This window comes from Nuphar pumila, chromosome 14 (assembly GCF_984573655.1).
Source record: "Nuphar pumila chromosome 14, dmNupPumi1.hap1.1, whole genome shotgun sequence".
NCBI lineage: Eukaryota > Viridiplantae > Streptophyta > Magnoliopsida > Nymphaeales > Nymphaeaceae > Nuphar > Nuphar pumila.
Window position 1 is genome coordinate 70829546 of NC_143262.1, and position 16836 is coordinate 70846381.

General features: G+C 39.3%; 1 protein-coding gene across 2 annotated transcripts in view; it reads left to right on the top strand.

Annotated features, from left to right (window-relative positions):
- The first annotated feature begins 4694 nt into the window (after positions 1-4694).
- Positions 4695-16836, top strand: part of LOC149816941 (uncharacterized) — a 48131-nt gene continuing 35989 nt past the window's right edge. The window contains exons 1-2 of one of the 2 annotated variants that reach the window (XR_016427578.1): positions 4695-7059; positions 8135-8257. Coding sequence is in view for 1 of the 2 variants with exons in the window: in XM_089986753.1 (XP_089842879.1) it covers positions 5300-7059; positions 8135-8141 (1767 nt within the window). In the remaining variant the exon portion in view is untranslated. Of the gene's footprint in view, positions 7060-8134; positions 8939-16836 lie in introns of those variants that run through there. The other variant, XM_089986753.1, reaches the window with a different exon arrangement.

A 16836-nucleotide genomic window follows, 5' to 3' on the forward strand; every position in this document is an offset into this window, starting at 1 on the left:
ACAGGTATTTACCCGATTTGCATTGTTTTTGTCACTTACTTACCACGAGTGACGGGGTACAAGCGGGTTCCGTTAAGAAATCTGCAAGAGACACTGTGTTAAAATGAAGTCACCACCTGACGAAAAAAAATTGAGGCAAGGTCGCCCTCCTGCCGAAAAAGCAGGGGGTTGGGGGGCAACCCCTTGCCCGAATAAAAAAAACGGCAGGAGGGCGTCCCCCTACCGAATAAAAAAAACGGCAGGAGGGCGTCCCCCTACCGAATAAAAAAACAAGGCATGAGAGTGACCCCTACCGAAAAAAAAACAAACGAGGCAGGGGTCGCCCCCTGCCAAAAAAAAAAGAGGCACAGGGGCAACCCTCTGCTCGAATAAAAAAATGAGGTAGGGGGGCGACCCCCTGCCGAAAAAAAATGAGGCACGGGGGTGACCCTCTGCCCGAATAAAAAAACGAGGCAGGGGGGCGACCCCCTGCCAAAAAAAAATGAAGCAGGGGGTCGCCCCCCTGCCGGAAAAAAAAAGTGGCAGGAGGGCGACCCCCTGCCGGAAAAGCAGGGAGCGACCCCTTGCCCGAATAAAACAATGAGGCAGGGGGGTCGACCCCTGCCCGAATAAAACAACGAGACAGGGGGTCCACACCCCCTGCCGGGAAAAACAAAACGCGGCGGGGTCGCCCCCTTGCCGAAAAAAAGAAACGAGGCAGGAGAGTCGACCCTTTGCCGGAAAAAACAAAATGCGGCAAGGGGCGACCCCCTACCGGAAAAAAATAGAACGAACGCGGTAGGGGGCGACCCCTCTGCCGGAAAAAAAATAGAAGGGGCAGGCAGGGTGCGACGGGCGAGCCCCCTGCCGGAAAAAAATAAAAGGGGCAGGCGGGGGGCGACCCCCCTGCTGAAAAAAAAAAACACTTTACCTACAGCGGGCGGGGTGCGACGGGCGGGGTGTGACAGAACGGGGGGTGACGGGCGACGAACCGGGGAGCGACGGTCGGTGGGGCGACAGGCCGGGCGGAACGAGGGGCGACAGGGCGACGGGCCAGGGAGTGCGCCGGGCGGCGGAGGAAGGCGTCAGGCCGGGCGGAACGAGGGGCGACAGAGCGACGGGCTGGGGAGTGCGTCGGGCGGCGGAGGAATGCGTCGGGCGGCGGGGTGACGGGCTGGGCAGCGGATGAAGGCATCGAGCGACGTCGGGAGGGCACGGGAGAGGAAACAGGAAAAGAGGTAAAAAGGCTTTAGTTAGGGATTTACGCAAAAATTAGCGACGACTTTGGTGACATAATTATTCCGTCGCCAAGCCATTGTAAATTTCCAGAAGCCGTTAGCGACGAAATATTTTTGTCGCTCACATCGTCGCTAAGTAGCGACAAAAAACCTTCTGTCGCTAAATCTGTTGCTAATTGTCGTGTGTGTTGCGACAAAAATGTGTTGTCGCTACTCTGTCGCTACATAGCGACGAATTTAGCGACGAAAGGTTTTTAGTCACTACATCCATCAATATTACAAATCTTAGAGACAGATTAGATTCTCTCACTAATCTGACACAAAGTTGCGACGAAAAAAATCCGTCGCTATGTCACATTTTTTTATAGTGTTAGTAGATATTGATTTTCATAATGTCTCGGCATTAGATATTGATTTCAAATGTTTCGATAGATGATGTTGATTTCTGATATCGATCGAGGAGTGTGTTAAGATACAATTGAAAACCTAACTTGACATCGAGAATTGTTTACCCATTTTGAGTATCTGTAGGCAATGATAATAAAAAGAACTAAAGTTTGTGTGCCTTACATAGGGACATGCATATAAAAGAAAACTCTGATAAAATATAATCATTTATTCATGCATGAGTATTGATATCATGCATACTTCTGTTATCATTAGATCATACATATTTACTTGTTACCTTGTGCTAAATTAATGATTGCATGATATTTTCTCCTTAATGCATAATAAATATTCTCTATTGCTTAATAGTGATCCTTATTGTTTAATAATTGTTCCATCTTGCTTAATAATTATTATCTATTACATGAATGATTAATTAAATAATAATTTTATTGTAATTATAGCTTTCTAAAATATTGGTTGAATATTATTTATGTTCTTTTTACTTATTTGATTCATTAAAAAAACCTGTATACAAAATCTTTTATTTTGACACCCTTATTTTTGTGTTTTTTATAGCCTCTAAGGCATAGGGAGGGGACCTGCTATTATGAGGAGCTATGAGACCTACAAGACTACTTGACAGTTTTACTTAAAGACAACATGGCTTCACTTTTTTATTCATTTATATTCCTTTATATCTTGTTCTCAGACTCTATGCTTTTGATTAATAAAGTTGGTTTGGTTTGGATGATGGTAGTGTAAGATCCCTTGTGGATATAGATTGATTATGATTGTAAAGGCCTTGGGTATCTAAGAATGTTTTTGCAAATGTTTAAAAAAAAAATCTCTTTTTAACGTGTATGAGTTGGGGTTGTTACATGCCTCTCTTTTTCCACCGGGATCAGACGAGTAGAAATGGGGTTGGGGAGAAGGTGATGATCCTTTTGTTCCAAGTTCAACTCTTGCCAAGTGTTTGGGTGTCTTTAACTAGTAGGTTCCATAAGGGCTTGGTTATCGATGACTCCACTTGGGGTTCACCTTGTAGAGGGGGCATGCCTATAGTAAGTGCTCTGATTCTTGATGAGAATTCCTTGTTGTAAAAAAATAATAATAGCAAGAGTCCATGGTCATAAAAAAAGTAATAATAACAAGAGTTATTTGAGTGAAGCCCATAACAGTTGGCATATGGACTCAACTATGGTTTAACCTCTGTAGGGGTCGTTTGCCTGTCCAGCAGGGTAGTTATGAAGGTGTTGAGTTGAAGACCTTAGATCAAACTCCATAAGCGCACAAGTATGTTCATAGCTTTCAGAAGTAGGCCATGTAAGGCATGGTGGTCATGGGACCCCACCCGAGATTTTTTTTAGCTTAGGTGAGGGTTCCTCATCATAAGAAAAACTATGGTTTATAAAATTCATACCAAATTTGTTTCCAATAGAGTTCCAATTAGGTCTCACTATTTTTGGTTAAAAACATAAAAGGTAAAATTTTAGAGTGATCACTCTGAAATTTTGAGTCAAATTGGACGCATAAATACTCAAGTTGGACTTGGATCTAGGCATACTCGAGTCTCATATGGATTAAAAAATGTGTTGGGAACGATGTTGGTAGGCCCAACACAACACCACATTGCATAAATATTTGTGTACTAAGCAATCGATCACCCTCCATTGTGAGGACAAGCCCTGTCAAGTGCGGGGCCCAAGACTTGATAGAGGGTGATCGGGTACTTAATGCACAATTTTTGTACAATCATATTACACCCAATCGGGACTCAACAAACCCTCTTGTGAAAAATGTTTTCTCATACAAACCTCAAAACTTGGCTTAAACCGAAAAGGGAGAGAAGGCATGTATGTAAAAGTGGGTTTCAAGGGCAACGATGCATTTTTACATTGCCAGACTATGGTCACTTTCAGTGTTGTAAAAAGCGTTGAGGCGTAGCGAGGTGCTCCACAAAAAGCTAAGGCAAGACATAAAGCGTAAGCCTCAAATTTTTTTTTGAAAACTTAAAAAAAAAATTATAAAAAATATCTAAAAATATAAATAAATAAAGAAATACTTTATTGATGAAGTAACAATGAAATAGAAAAATACAATTCAGTACTAAAAAATATAAGATTAACATATAAAAGTAACTATGAAACTGATTACATAACTAGAAAACTAATTATATAATTGGAAAACATAATATCCTATAAAGCAACAACCAATAAGCAATAGAAAATCTTAAAAAAGTACTAAAAAAATGAGATTAACATATAAAAAGCAAAATAAACTAATTAATATAATGTCCTATGAAGCAAGCAACAACCAAACTTACTAATTACAATTTCTTTTTTATAGAAAATCTCAAATAATTACCAAAAAATATGAGATTAACATATAAAAAGTAAAATAAACTAATTAATATAATGTCCTATAAAACACTTTTGTTTTCTTCTTCTTATGTCTTTTTTTTTTTTGCACCTCACACCTCGGGTTGGTGCCTTGAGGTGCAGAGGGTCTCACCTCAAGGCGAGGCGCATCTTTTGTACCTCAAAGCCTGTTTTTGAAAATGCTGGTCACCTTATTTAGAAAAGGAGGCTGTTTGGAATTATCTTTGTTAACTTAGTAGTCATTTGTAATTTTTAAAAATTTGATCATCTTTTGTAAATATGCCAAATATTGTCAGCCATTTTTGTAAATTTTTCTTAAATAAAATTGTTTGGACTTGATCGTCAAAAGGGTTTCGTACAAGGAAAAAGAAAAAAAAAGAAAAAAAGGATGAATAGTTTGTCTTGTCAAATCATGATCCCCGCTACCGAACGAGCACTTGGATTGGACCTCATCCGAATCTGTTGAAATCGGGCCCGACCCAACTTCACCGCCGACTCTGCTGGCTCCCGACTCCTGAAGGTGTTCGACTCGGGCGGAACCCGTTACGAAACCACCAAGTCTTCTTAGTCGTCTCGGGTCCCGTCAGAAAATGCCACAAAGAAAAGAAAGAGGGTTCGTGAGTTACCGAACGAGAACCGGAAATTTTAGGGTTTTTCGTTTGCGAACGATACGTGACGCCTCTTTCTTCTTCTCTGTCGGGAGTTTCCCGGACAAAGTGTCTCTGTAAATTTTAGGTGTTAGGGTTGTCTTCTACTCCCTGGTCTTCCAGTCGTTCCTTTGAATTCGAATTGTTCTCTCTATTTTTGTTTTCCTCTTTCTCGGATTTCGTATCAACGTTGATCTCCTCGGGAGTTAGGGTTTTCTTCTTGGCGAGGTTGTCTGAGAATTCTTTTTACCAAACTGGGGCTTTTCTTTTCCAGAGGCTCGATATGTCTGTACTTTTATGATTTCACTTTTCTAAGAAGATCTGAGAAGTGTGGGTTTTACTCGGAATTAACATTTGAGAAATTCCTCTTTCGCCCGATTACAGGGTTTTCTTTCCCCGGAATCCCTTTCTCCACAGAGCTCGGAATTCTTCCTTGAGCCTTTCAGATTTTCTAACCGTTCGAGCACGTACCAATAAGTCTTATTCTGCGGAATTGGGTTTCTGGCGGGTGCTTTTTCCGCTCTGCCAAACGTCGGAATTTTAGTTCCCGGACTGCTAGGGCTCCTGTTGATTTGTTTCTGTTTGATGTTTGATTCTTGTACGGTTCTGGGGTTTCTTTTCTCGTTCCTGTAGATTTCCACTGTTGGTTGTGTTTCTCTCGGCAGCCATGGATCTGTTACGAAATTACAAAGAGAACAATGAAGAATCGAGCCCCGAACGGGAGCCGGGTTCCAGTTCGCCGCCCTCCTCGCCGGATTCTTCGCCGTTAAGGCTGTCGTTGCTCCCCAAGACCTGCGCTCCTCAGGTAGATGATGCCGTTGTTGCCTTAGGAGTCGCCGATCCTAACGTTTCCCGTAATTTCCAGAAACCCATCGATCCGGTTCAACACGTGGTTTCCTTCAACCCTACCTTCGATCAACTCTGGGCGCCCATCTATGGCCCTTCGCACCCCTACGCGAAGGATGGGGTTGCAGAGGGGATGAGGAACCATAAATTAGGGTTCGTGGAGAACGCGTCGATCGAGCCGTTCCTCTTTGATGAGCAATATAACACCTTCCACAAGTATGGTTACGCTGCAGACCCTTCGGGGTATGTTGGCAGCAAATATATAGGCGATCTGGAGGCTTTACAGAAGAACAACGGCTTGTCTGTGTACAACATTCCGCAGAATGAACAGAAGAAGAGGAGGAAGATGGAGTTGCAGAAGAATGATGAAGAGGAGGAGAAGGAAGATTCGGGTCCTGAAGTTGACAACCCAGAGACTAAGGAATGGCTTTTGAAGAACCGGAAGAGCCCGTGGGCGGGAAAGAAAGAGGAGTTGCAGACCGAACTAACGGAGGAGCAGAAGAAATACGCAGAAGAGTATGCACAGAAGAAAGCAGCAGCGGAGAGGGAGAAGAGTGGGGTCACAGAATTCACGGAAAAGAGCACCTTTCACGGGAAGGAAGAACGGGATTATCAGGGGCGATCTTGGATCCTTCCTCCCAAGGATGTCAAGGCCACGAACGATCATTGTTACATCCCGAAAAGGTGGGTGCACACTTGGAGTGGGCACACAAAGGGTGTCTCGGCCATCAGGTTCTTCCCAAAACACGGGCATCTTCTTCTCTCTGCTGGTATGGATACCAAAGTGAAAATTTGGGATGTCTTCAACTCTGGGAAATGCATGAGAACGTACATGGGCCACGCGAAGGCTGTTCGCGATATCACTTTTTCGAATGATGGTACGAAATTTCTGAGTGCTGGCTATGACAAGAACATCAAGTTATGGGATACGGAGACTGGGAAGGTGATCTCCACTTTCTCTACGGGCAAAGTGCCGTATGTGGTTAAGCTCAATCCCGACGAAGATAAGCAGAACATGCTTCTTGCAGGAACGAGTGATAAAAAGATTGTTCAGTGGGACATGAATACTGGAGAGATCACTCAGGAATATGATCAGCACCTTGGTGCTGTTAACACGATCACCTTTGTTGACAATAACAGACGATTTGTTACTTCTAGTGATGACAAATCCCTAAGAGTGTGGGAATTTGGAATTCCCGTTGTTATAAAGTATATCAGTGAGCCTCATATGCATTCAATGCCATCCATCTCACTTCATCCAAATGGTAATTGGCTTGCTGCTCAGAGCTTGGATAATCAGATACTGATATATAATACAAGAGAGAGGTTTCAGCTGAACAAGAAAAAGAGATTCGCTGGGCATATTGTTGCTGGGTATGCTTGTCAGGTAAATTTCTCACCTGATGGACGGTTTGTTATGTCTGGAGATGGGGAAGGTAAATGCTGGTTTTGGGACTGGAAGAGTTGCAAAGTTTTCCGAACTCTAAAATGTCATGAAGGTGTATGCATCGGTTGTGAGTGGCATCCTTTGGAGCAAAGCAAAGTTGCTACATGTGGCTGGGATGGAATGATCAAGTATTGGTATGATGCTGTCATTCTTGCACTTATTACCATAAAATGGCTTCCTTGAAGTAGTAGGTCGTTCCTTGTTGTTTGTGTTGTCATATAAAAAGTTGAATGTTTTTGAATTCCATCAACATTTGCGATGCAGATTGTGACTTTTCCTTGTCTAAGCTTCTGCACTTGTAGGTAGATTTCTGTCTACAGTTGGACATTTTTCTCAGTTGACCTTAAGATTGTCGTTTGGTTTTTCTCCCCCTATGTCTTTTCTGCAATTACTTTAATTCTTTGGTTGCCCACATGGTATTTTCAGATCCATCTGTTTTCTTGCAATAATTTTTTTGCTCTAAGATGGCAAGAAGGTGCTTGGGAGCTTATCAGCACCAACTCTAAACAAATCGATGTAGTTCTGGAAATGATGTGTTGTAGGAATATGGTGATTATAACATTTATCAGCCCTGTCCTGTGCAATCGAACCATTTAGTATTGCAAATAGAAGTAGAAGGATCTGCATTATGTATATAACTGAGATCTTTTAATATCAGATGGAGAAAACTGAAAGTACCTCTTCATACAGCGAGTGTGATGAAAATTTTCTTATTTAGTTTGAGAAGGATGAAACTAATTAAGTCAGAGCTTCTTAACTGTTTTCACCACTTGTTAAAACGTCACCAAACATTCATTGATAGCACTTTGATAATGTCTCTCCTTGATGCTATAATATCATCATCTAAAGTTTGGTTTGCCTGTTTGCTTCATTGACCAGAATTCTTTTTGTCTTTTGGAATGCATAATTTTTTATATCACAGCATGGGCTAAGGCTAGCTTCTTGCCTATGCATTGCTACGCATAAAAGGTGAACATCGTGTTGACATTGAAACATTTCCTCCTCTTTTTTGTGTAAAATCGCATTTCCATCAAGATGGCATTGGAGTTAATTTTGTACTGTGATGATACATATCTCCCCTATGCAAAATTTACTGTTTTAGTTCCTGCTTCATTGTCTACGTTTTGCTTGTGGCTTCATTTCTGTGATTTCTAGATGTGGTGACGTATTTGTTGATTAATAGTAACTCTTCTTTTTTCCTGTGTGCAGGGACTGATGTCTATGCTGGTGGGTTGAGTTCAAGGTCATATCAGTGCCTTTCCAAAGTTTTGAAAAAAAGGGTGTCCAGTTGAGCCTGTCCAATGGTGAGAAAGTTGGAACAAATTGTGTCGTGTAAGCACCTGGATGTAAAGTAGTCTGTTGTACTTGTGTTCAAAATTCGTAGGATGTCAGTCTTACCATATCCTTTCCTTCAGTTATGATTTCTTTTAAAGTGTTATTAGTGCCTGTTCCTGTTAGAGTGAACTATTGAATGGTTACTCCATATGAAAAATAGTAAATAGTAGTAGTTGGTGGAGTCTGATGAGCTGCTTACTGGATTCTGCGAAGTTGTATACTCAGTTGCAACACAGTTGCTTATTTGCCTATTTGTTTAGAAAGAATACAAGTATCTGGTTCTCAAGACTGAATGTTGTAGAGAGTTTTCTTAAATATTTCACCCACTCTTATACTGTCCCATACTTTGGACATGAAATATCAACTTGATTATTTGTTGCTGGCAGTTTTATTCCCATCACGTCTACTTGATTCTGTAAATATTTCATTCTAAAATATAAAATAGACCCAACTTGGGCATTTCTGTAATGGATTTGAGAGAATCAGGGACATTAAACCACAGATACTGATCTGTGCTGCTGTTTGCATGTATAGTTGTAGATTGAATAAGAAAAACTCGTGACTGCAAGTTTTCAGTGGCATAAAAACTCATGTAATGAACAAATGCTCACTAAGCTGAATGTATTTGATATGTTATCTTTTGTACCTGATGAATGGTCAAGTTTTATTTGTGACTTAGATCCTCTTGGTCAGTACTGAGCCACCTTAGTTCATTGTGAGATAGGTATCTATTCAGGTTTACTTTGGAGAAGATACTTTTGTTTCAAATAAGGTGAAAAACATTGTCCCATCCTTATCATATGTGGTTTATATTCTGAAACTTAGAGCATGTTTGCTTTGGTCACAGATGGGGATGAACAATTACAGCTGAGAAAGTAGAAGCTAACAAGGTCAATCTTGTGGCCAATTTTCACAAGATTCAAGCCAAAAACAATCACTACTAGCAATCACAATCACAACTTGTACTTTTCTCATGTTTCACTAACCTTGAAAAAGTGTTGTGATTGTGATCAGGACCTTGACAAAGTGTTGTGAATGTGGTTTACAATCACAGGTGTAGGTTTATTGTGAGATATGGAGTTAACTAGATAAATAATCCGATTTGGGCTATTTATTACCGGACGGCTATCTTAAAGTAGGGTTTAGGCTTAGGTAAGGGTGTCTTTGGGCTAATTATGGTTTAGAATGGGTTTAGGCTAGGCTTAGAGTGTTTTAAGGTACTTTCTTTCGGGAGTTTATTCTCCTATAACTAGAAAGTACTGGCCATAGGAGTCCTCAATAATCAGAGGTAGTGAGACCTCCCTTCACTACTTTCAATGTCTAGTGACATGCCAAAATGGCTGATACGTTCTGATATGAGTTCGGACATGGTTTGCCAACCGGCACGCTTGGGACATGGTCAAAGCCGTGTCAGGTACTTTGACCATATCTCAAGCCATTATTGCCCAAAATAAAATAATTTTTTTTGTTTTAAATATCGTTTTCTGTGATTTAATATTACTTTTTGCATGTGTTTCACATTTATTGTTTGACAATCCTCATAGCAGCTGTCCTTTCCTTTTTTACTTTTTACTATTTCAGTATGGTTTGAGAATCCTGATACCAAGCTCTCTCTCTCTCTCTCTCTCTATATATATATATATATATATATAATCTTCTGTACTATAGCTACCCTCAACTTTCTAAATATCACCAGAATACCCTCAATTACATGAACTTTTAAATGTATTATATTAAAAACACTTTTGTACTAGGTACCCTCAACTTTATAAATGTCACCGAAATACCTTCACTTACATGAACTTTTAAATGAATATATTAAAAGATTTACATATAAAAGACACATAAATGTGTTACCATATTTAAATTTTTAGAAAATTGACAAATTTGTGTCACATAAGCGAGTCATGTACACATGACCTATATCATTGTGACATGGGAGGTAGTAAACTCCTTCCAAGAACACTCAGGACGAGAAATCCTCTAAATAGCACGATTTATTCATTAGTTCATTAGTTAGAGAATTACACCAATTATCTCATGTGTATAGGCATGAGGGACTTCTCCTAGAAGCTACCCTTGGTTCAACCCCCTTTATTAGCCTCTTAAGGAAGCCAAGCCCATTCATAAGTCTCCCAATTATCTTTCCTCTTAGCTAGCTTCATGCAATCTAGGTTAATATAATCATCCCTTTGACTTTACTCCCAATAAATATCTTCTCCTAAAAGCAGAACCCATGAATGGCTTCCTTAAGAAGTTTTATATGCAAGAGTCTTTCCCAATTACAATGGATATAACTTCCCCAAACCTAAACAATACCAAATAGTGGTCCATGATCCGAATTGCTCTCTAAAGTAGGTGTGGGCCTTGGGTTGAGGATCTGACACAATGTCTCTCTTTATTGCTGAGACAACTGAGTTTTATCATAAAGATGGCCCACTCAACGAAGTCTTATCTAAACATAAATAAGAAATCATTTTCCAAAAATATAAAAATCACTCAAAATAAAAAATAAAAAATAAAAAATAAAAAATAATTTACCTATGTCACATAGGTGTGGGTGCAGATGCAGGCGTGGGTGCCACATAACAACTACGCCTTCATCCCAAAACAATTGGGGTCGGCGATATGAACCAAAAAAGAAAATCATTCTGGGTCTTCCACATGAATCCTTCTCCTCCAATCATTTCTATCCAATGCCATGTCCTTGGTGAGGTTCAAAGCATTCATATCCTTTCCTATCATCTCCATCCAAGTCTTCTTAGGCCTACCCCGACCTCTTTTAACTAATATATTTTCCCATTTCTCCATCCTTCTAACCGGAGCATCATTAGGCCTTCGCCGAATATGTCCAAACCACCGTAAATGATTCTCTCTCATCTTATTTTCAATGGATGCAACGCCTACCTTCTTACGTATCTCCTCATTTCGAATCTTATCTTTTATTGTATTTCCACACATCCATCTAAGCATACAAATCTCAACTACACTCATTTTTTTAATATGATGTCTCTTGGCAGCCCAACATTCTGTACCATATAGTAAAGCGGGCCTAATTGTCGTCCTATAAAACTTTCCCTTCAACCGCAATGACATTCTACCATCGCACAACACTCCAGTTGCACTTTTCTATTTCATCCACCCAACCTTTATCCTATGATTTACATCTCCATCAATTTCCCCATACTTTTGAATGATAGATCCCAAATATTTGAAATAGTTATCCACCGGTATTTTTTGCTCACCAAGCTTCACTACACTCCCATCACTACTTCGTTGCTTACTAAACCGACATTCCATATATTTTGTCTTACTATTACTCAACTTAAAACCTCTTGCTTCCAATGTCTGTCTCCATAATTCTAACTTAGCATTAACCCCAACTCTAGACTCATCAATCAAAACAATATCATCAACAAACAACATACACTACGACACATTTTCTTGAATTGATCTCGTAAGCTCATCCATCACTATAGCAAATAGGAAAAGGCTTAATGCAGATCCTTGATGTAACCCAACCGTTATAGGAAAATTGGTTGTCACCCCTCCACAAGTATGGACATTGGTTACTACTCCTTCGTGCATATCTTTAATTATACTAATGTACTTTAGAGAAACACCTTTTTTCATCATTGTTCACCAGAGAACATCCCTAGGTACTCTATCGTATGCCTTCTCCAAATCAATAAAAACCATATGCAAATCTTGTTAAAATGTAAACTGCAATATATATATATTATTTAATATTATTATATTTTCTTTTATTATTTTCTTTTTCTATTTTTTTATTTTCTTTTTTTAGCATCTAGTTCAATAGAAACTAGATATTTTGATCCAGTCAAGTTCCTGTTGGACTTTAGTCCAACAACTATAATGAATGTTGTTGGACTATAGTCCAACAGCTATAATAATAAATGTTGTTGGACTGTAGTCCAACAGCTATATTAAGAGACGTTGGAATCCAACGTCTCTTTTTAGAGAGCTCAAAATGAGCTCTCCTCTCTCTCCCATTTTTTTGTATATATAGGGGTGAACCCCTTCAATGTATATAACCATGCTTCTTAAGCATTTTGTTCATGAATAAAGTATTATTTATTTTTCAAGTGTTCTTCCCTTTATACCCTTTCAAGGGTCATGCTTGTAGTGTCTCCAATAGACACTTGTTTGTGAGTTATTTGTGCATTTGTTGAAGACCACCATTTTATTACATGGTATCAGAGCTACGAAATCCTTAGATCTTGAAGTGCTTTCACCTCGATTTCCGTGCCACATTTACAAAAGGTGTTTCATCACCTTGTTCTTGGCTCAAGAAGATTTGTTTGAAGAAAGGCGAACTTGTGCTACAAAAAAATTTGGTTTTGTATCCTCTCTTATTCCTTTGTCTACTCTTTTTCTTTTCTTTTTATTTTTCTCTCTCTCTCTCCTCCTATTTATTCCTCTCTTACCCTTGTAAAAGATGGATGACAATGATAAGATCACCATCATTCCTATGAAGCTAAATGATACTAACTATGTAATGTGGGCTTCGATTATGAAGCACCACATTTGGGGAAAAGGTTTATGGGGTATAGTGGATGGTTCCGATTTGGAACCTAAACTATCTCTTACCAAGAAAGAGGGTGATAAAGAGGTTCCTCTAACGGAAGAAGAGAAGAGTAAGGCGTTAGCCACTTATGAAAAGAAATGGAAAGAATGGAGGATAGGGCATGCAAAAATTATGTCATGGCTCATCAATAGCATAGACATTAAAAAATGCTCTAGTCTAACTAAGTTTGAGCATGCCGATAAGGCTTGGGAATACCTCAAAAACATGTATTCCCTTAAAGATATTGCACATGTATGCAATTTACAAGATAAAGTTCGGACAATGACTCAAAAAGATAAAACTATTCGAGAATATTATAATGAGTTGTCCGAACTTTGGGAAGAGTTGGCTCTTCTTGAGCCCAAATGGCATTGTGCCGAAGACATCGAGCTTCGCCAAAAGCAACTCGATATAGAACATTTCTATCAATTTGTGAATGGTCTAAGGCCGGAGTTTGAATCCACCAAATCGGCCCTTTTACATCGTGGAAAAATTCCTTCTATTGTTGATACTATAGAAGAGCTCACTATGGAGGAAAATAGACTTAGAAAAAGTACTTCAAAAGTTGATGATGACTCCGTTTTAGCTGTATCTAGACCGGGGAATCATACTCGTACTTACAAACCGCCTCATTTTGGAAGGCAAAACGGCGACTTTGATAAAAGAAAAGTTATTTGTCATCATTGTCATGAACCGGGGCACTATAGGCCTCAATGTCCAAAGTTAAAAAGAAGAGAAGAAAAAAGAGTTGCATCTGTTGAATCTGAGTCAAAAGATCAAGATGCACCTGTGTCTATGGCTCAACTGATGGAAATCCTTCAACCTCTTCTCAAAGGGGTATCCTCCTCAACCGAAGCCTCAACTGGAGCGGCAGTTGCATCTTTCTCCGGTCCAGGTAACTTTCCTTGGCTTTTAGATTCTGGTGCTTCTTTTCATATGACCCCAAATGTTAATAGTCTATCCGAATGTCTTAAAAATAACTCAAGTGTGTCAAAGGTTTTTACAGCCGATGGCACATCTCTCGAAGTAAAAGGAATAGGATGTTTTGAAAATCTTCAAAAATCCAAAAGATTTTTTTATCCCAGAAGTTAGATATATCCCTAAACTTAATTTGAATCTCTTATCTGTCTCGCAAATATCTGATTATGGATGTAATATCTCCTTCTCTTCTCATGGTTGTTGGGTACAGGATCGCCAGTCAGGGAAGCTGATTGGGGAAGGCCATAGAGAAGGAGGACTTTATTACATGGACTTTTTGGAATTACCCAAGAATGCATTTTGTTATAATATTCAGAAATTAGAATTGGATTTATGGCACAAAAGGCTTGGCCATCCTCATATGTCTAAAATTCAATATTTTCCAAGTTTGGAAAAATTTTGTAATTCTGAAAATTTTTCTTGTAAAGACTGCATTCTTGGCAAAATGAAAAGGTTACCATTTCTTAGTAGAACTTTTGTTTCCTCACGACCACTTGAGTTAATACATTCGGATGTTTGGGGCCCCGCACCAGTTATTTCCAAAGGTGGTTATACATATTATGTCATTTTTGTTGATGACTTTTCTAGACATACTTGGATTTATTTTCTTAAACATAAATCTGATGTCTTTGCTAACTTTCAAATATTTCATAAAATGGTTAAAAATAAGTTTCAAAATGATATTTCTGTTTTTCGCACTGATTCAGGGGGAGAATTTATGTCCAACGAATTCAAAGACTATCTCAATTTACATGGTATTACACATCAAAGATCATGTCCACACACTCCACAACAGAATGGCCTAGCCGAACGCAAACATCGGCACATTATGGAAACTACTAGGACATTGCTAATTGCAAATCAAGTTCCAAAAAGTTTTTGGGCTGAAGCGGTCCTAACTGCCACCTACCTCATTAATAGGATGCCATCTTCCTCATTAAAGAATACAACTCCAATAGAAAAGCTTGTTAATTTAACTCCAGATTATTCTAGATTAAGAGTCTTTGGATGCAAATGTTTTGTTTTCATCAACAGAAATGATAAACTCTCTCCTCGTGCAATCCCATGTGCCTTTTTAGGATATGCTGATAATAAAAAAAGGCTACAGGTGTTTCGATTTTCAAAATGACAAATTATATGTGTCAAGAAATGTATCTTTTTTGGAAAAAGAAAGCTTCTTTGAATTTGAAAAATCCAAGGATGTCACTGAATACTCGTTTTTAATTGATCCAACTTCAAAATCCAATGAATGTGATGTTGGATGTGACCTTGACAATGATCAAAGTCCTATTGTTGTTGAAAATGATGATAATGAAGAGCAAATCCATAGGGATGTTAGTCTACAATATTCAAGACGTAGAGAGCAAAATCTTCCATGTGCATTACAAAAATACTCTGAAGTCTCACCTAGAAGAACGTCTAGAATCTCTAAACCTCCAGAAAAATTTGTGTCTTATGAATCTTTTTCACCCACGTATAGGGCCGCCATTACATTAATACAATCATATGTTGAACCATCATCCTATTCTCAAGCAAAAAATCATATAGAATGGATAGAAGCCATGAAAATAGAATTGGATGCACTAGAAAAGGCCAATACTTGGACGATACAAGATATTCCTCCAGGTAAGAAACCTATAGGTTGTAGGTGGGTATACAAAGTCAAAACCAAAAGTGATGGGACCCTGAAAAGATATAAGGCCCGTTTAGTAGCAAAAGGATATGCCCAAGAGTATGGCATCGATTATGAAGAAACATTTGCTCCTGTGGCCCGTATGACCACTGTTAGAACTTTAATAGCCTTGGCCTCCATTAGAACATGGCCTATCTTTCAATTAGATGTCAAAAATGCTTTCCTGAATGGGAATCTCGTTGAAGAAGTATACATGGAAGCCCCACCTGGTATTAGTATCCCTAAGGGTAAAGCTCTTCGTCTAGAAAAAGCTCTTTATGGTCTTAAACAGGCTCCAAAAGCCTGGTATGACCGATTTAGTCATGTTATGCTTGATATTGGTTTTCAACCTTGTTTAACTGACACTGCTTTGTTTGTTAAGAAATCTGATGCAGGCATCATTATTCTTCTTCTCTATGTGGACGATATGATCATCACCGGAGGCGACAAACAGGGAGTTGCAAATATCAAATCTCTTCTTAAAACTCACTTTGAAATGACTGACTTAGGTTTATTAAGATATTTTTTAGGCATTGAAGTTGCTTATTCCCCTCGAGGGTATTTGATATCTCAATCTAAATTTGCTTTTGATATCGTTTCCAGGTCTGGAATTACAGATGATAAGAAAGTAGACACTCCAGAAGTTGTCAATGTTAAAATGAAAATTGATGATGGAGAACTTCTTGATGATCCTACTCCTTATAGACAACTTGTTGGAGCTCTTTCTTATCTTTCCATTACTAGGCCAGATATAACTCATGCGGTTCATACAGTCAGTCAGTTTCAGCATGCTCCCACCTCCGTGCACATGGGAGCGATTTTGCGTATTATTAGATACTTAAAATCCTCTCTTTCACGAGGACTCTTCTTGTCTGCTTCATCTTCATTAAATTTAATTGCATATACTGATGCTGACTGGGGAGGTGATCCCAATAATAGACACTCAACTACTGGTTTTTGTGTGTTCCTAGGTGAAACCTTAATTTCGTGGAGGTGCAAGAAGCAGCAGAAAGTCTCTCTTTCCTCCACCGAAGCTGAATACAGAGCCATGGCAACCACCACTATGGAGGTTGTTTGGCTCAGACGATTGCTAGCGGATATGGGAGCTAAAGCAACGCAAGCTTCAAAGATGTGCTGTGACAACAAAAGTGCGATCTACATTGCAAGCAACCGGACATTCCATGAGCGCACTAAACACATTGAGATGGACTGTCACTATGTCAGAGAGGAATACTTACATGGAACCATTGATCTGCCATATGTTACATCAGAATATCAATTAGCAGACTTCTTCACCAAGCCTCTCGCTGCTCCCAGATTTCACTTTCTCTTAGACAA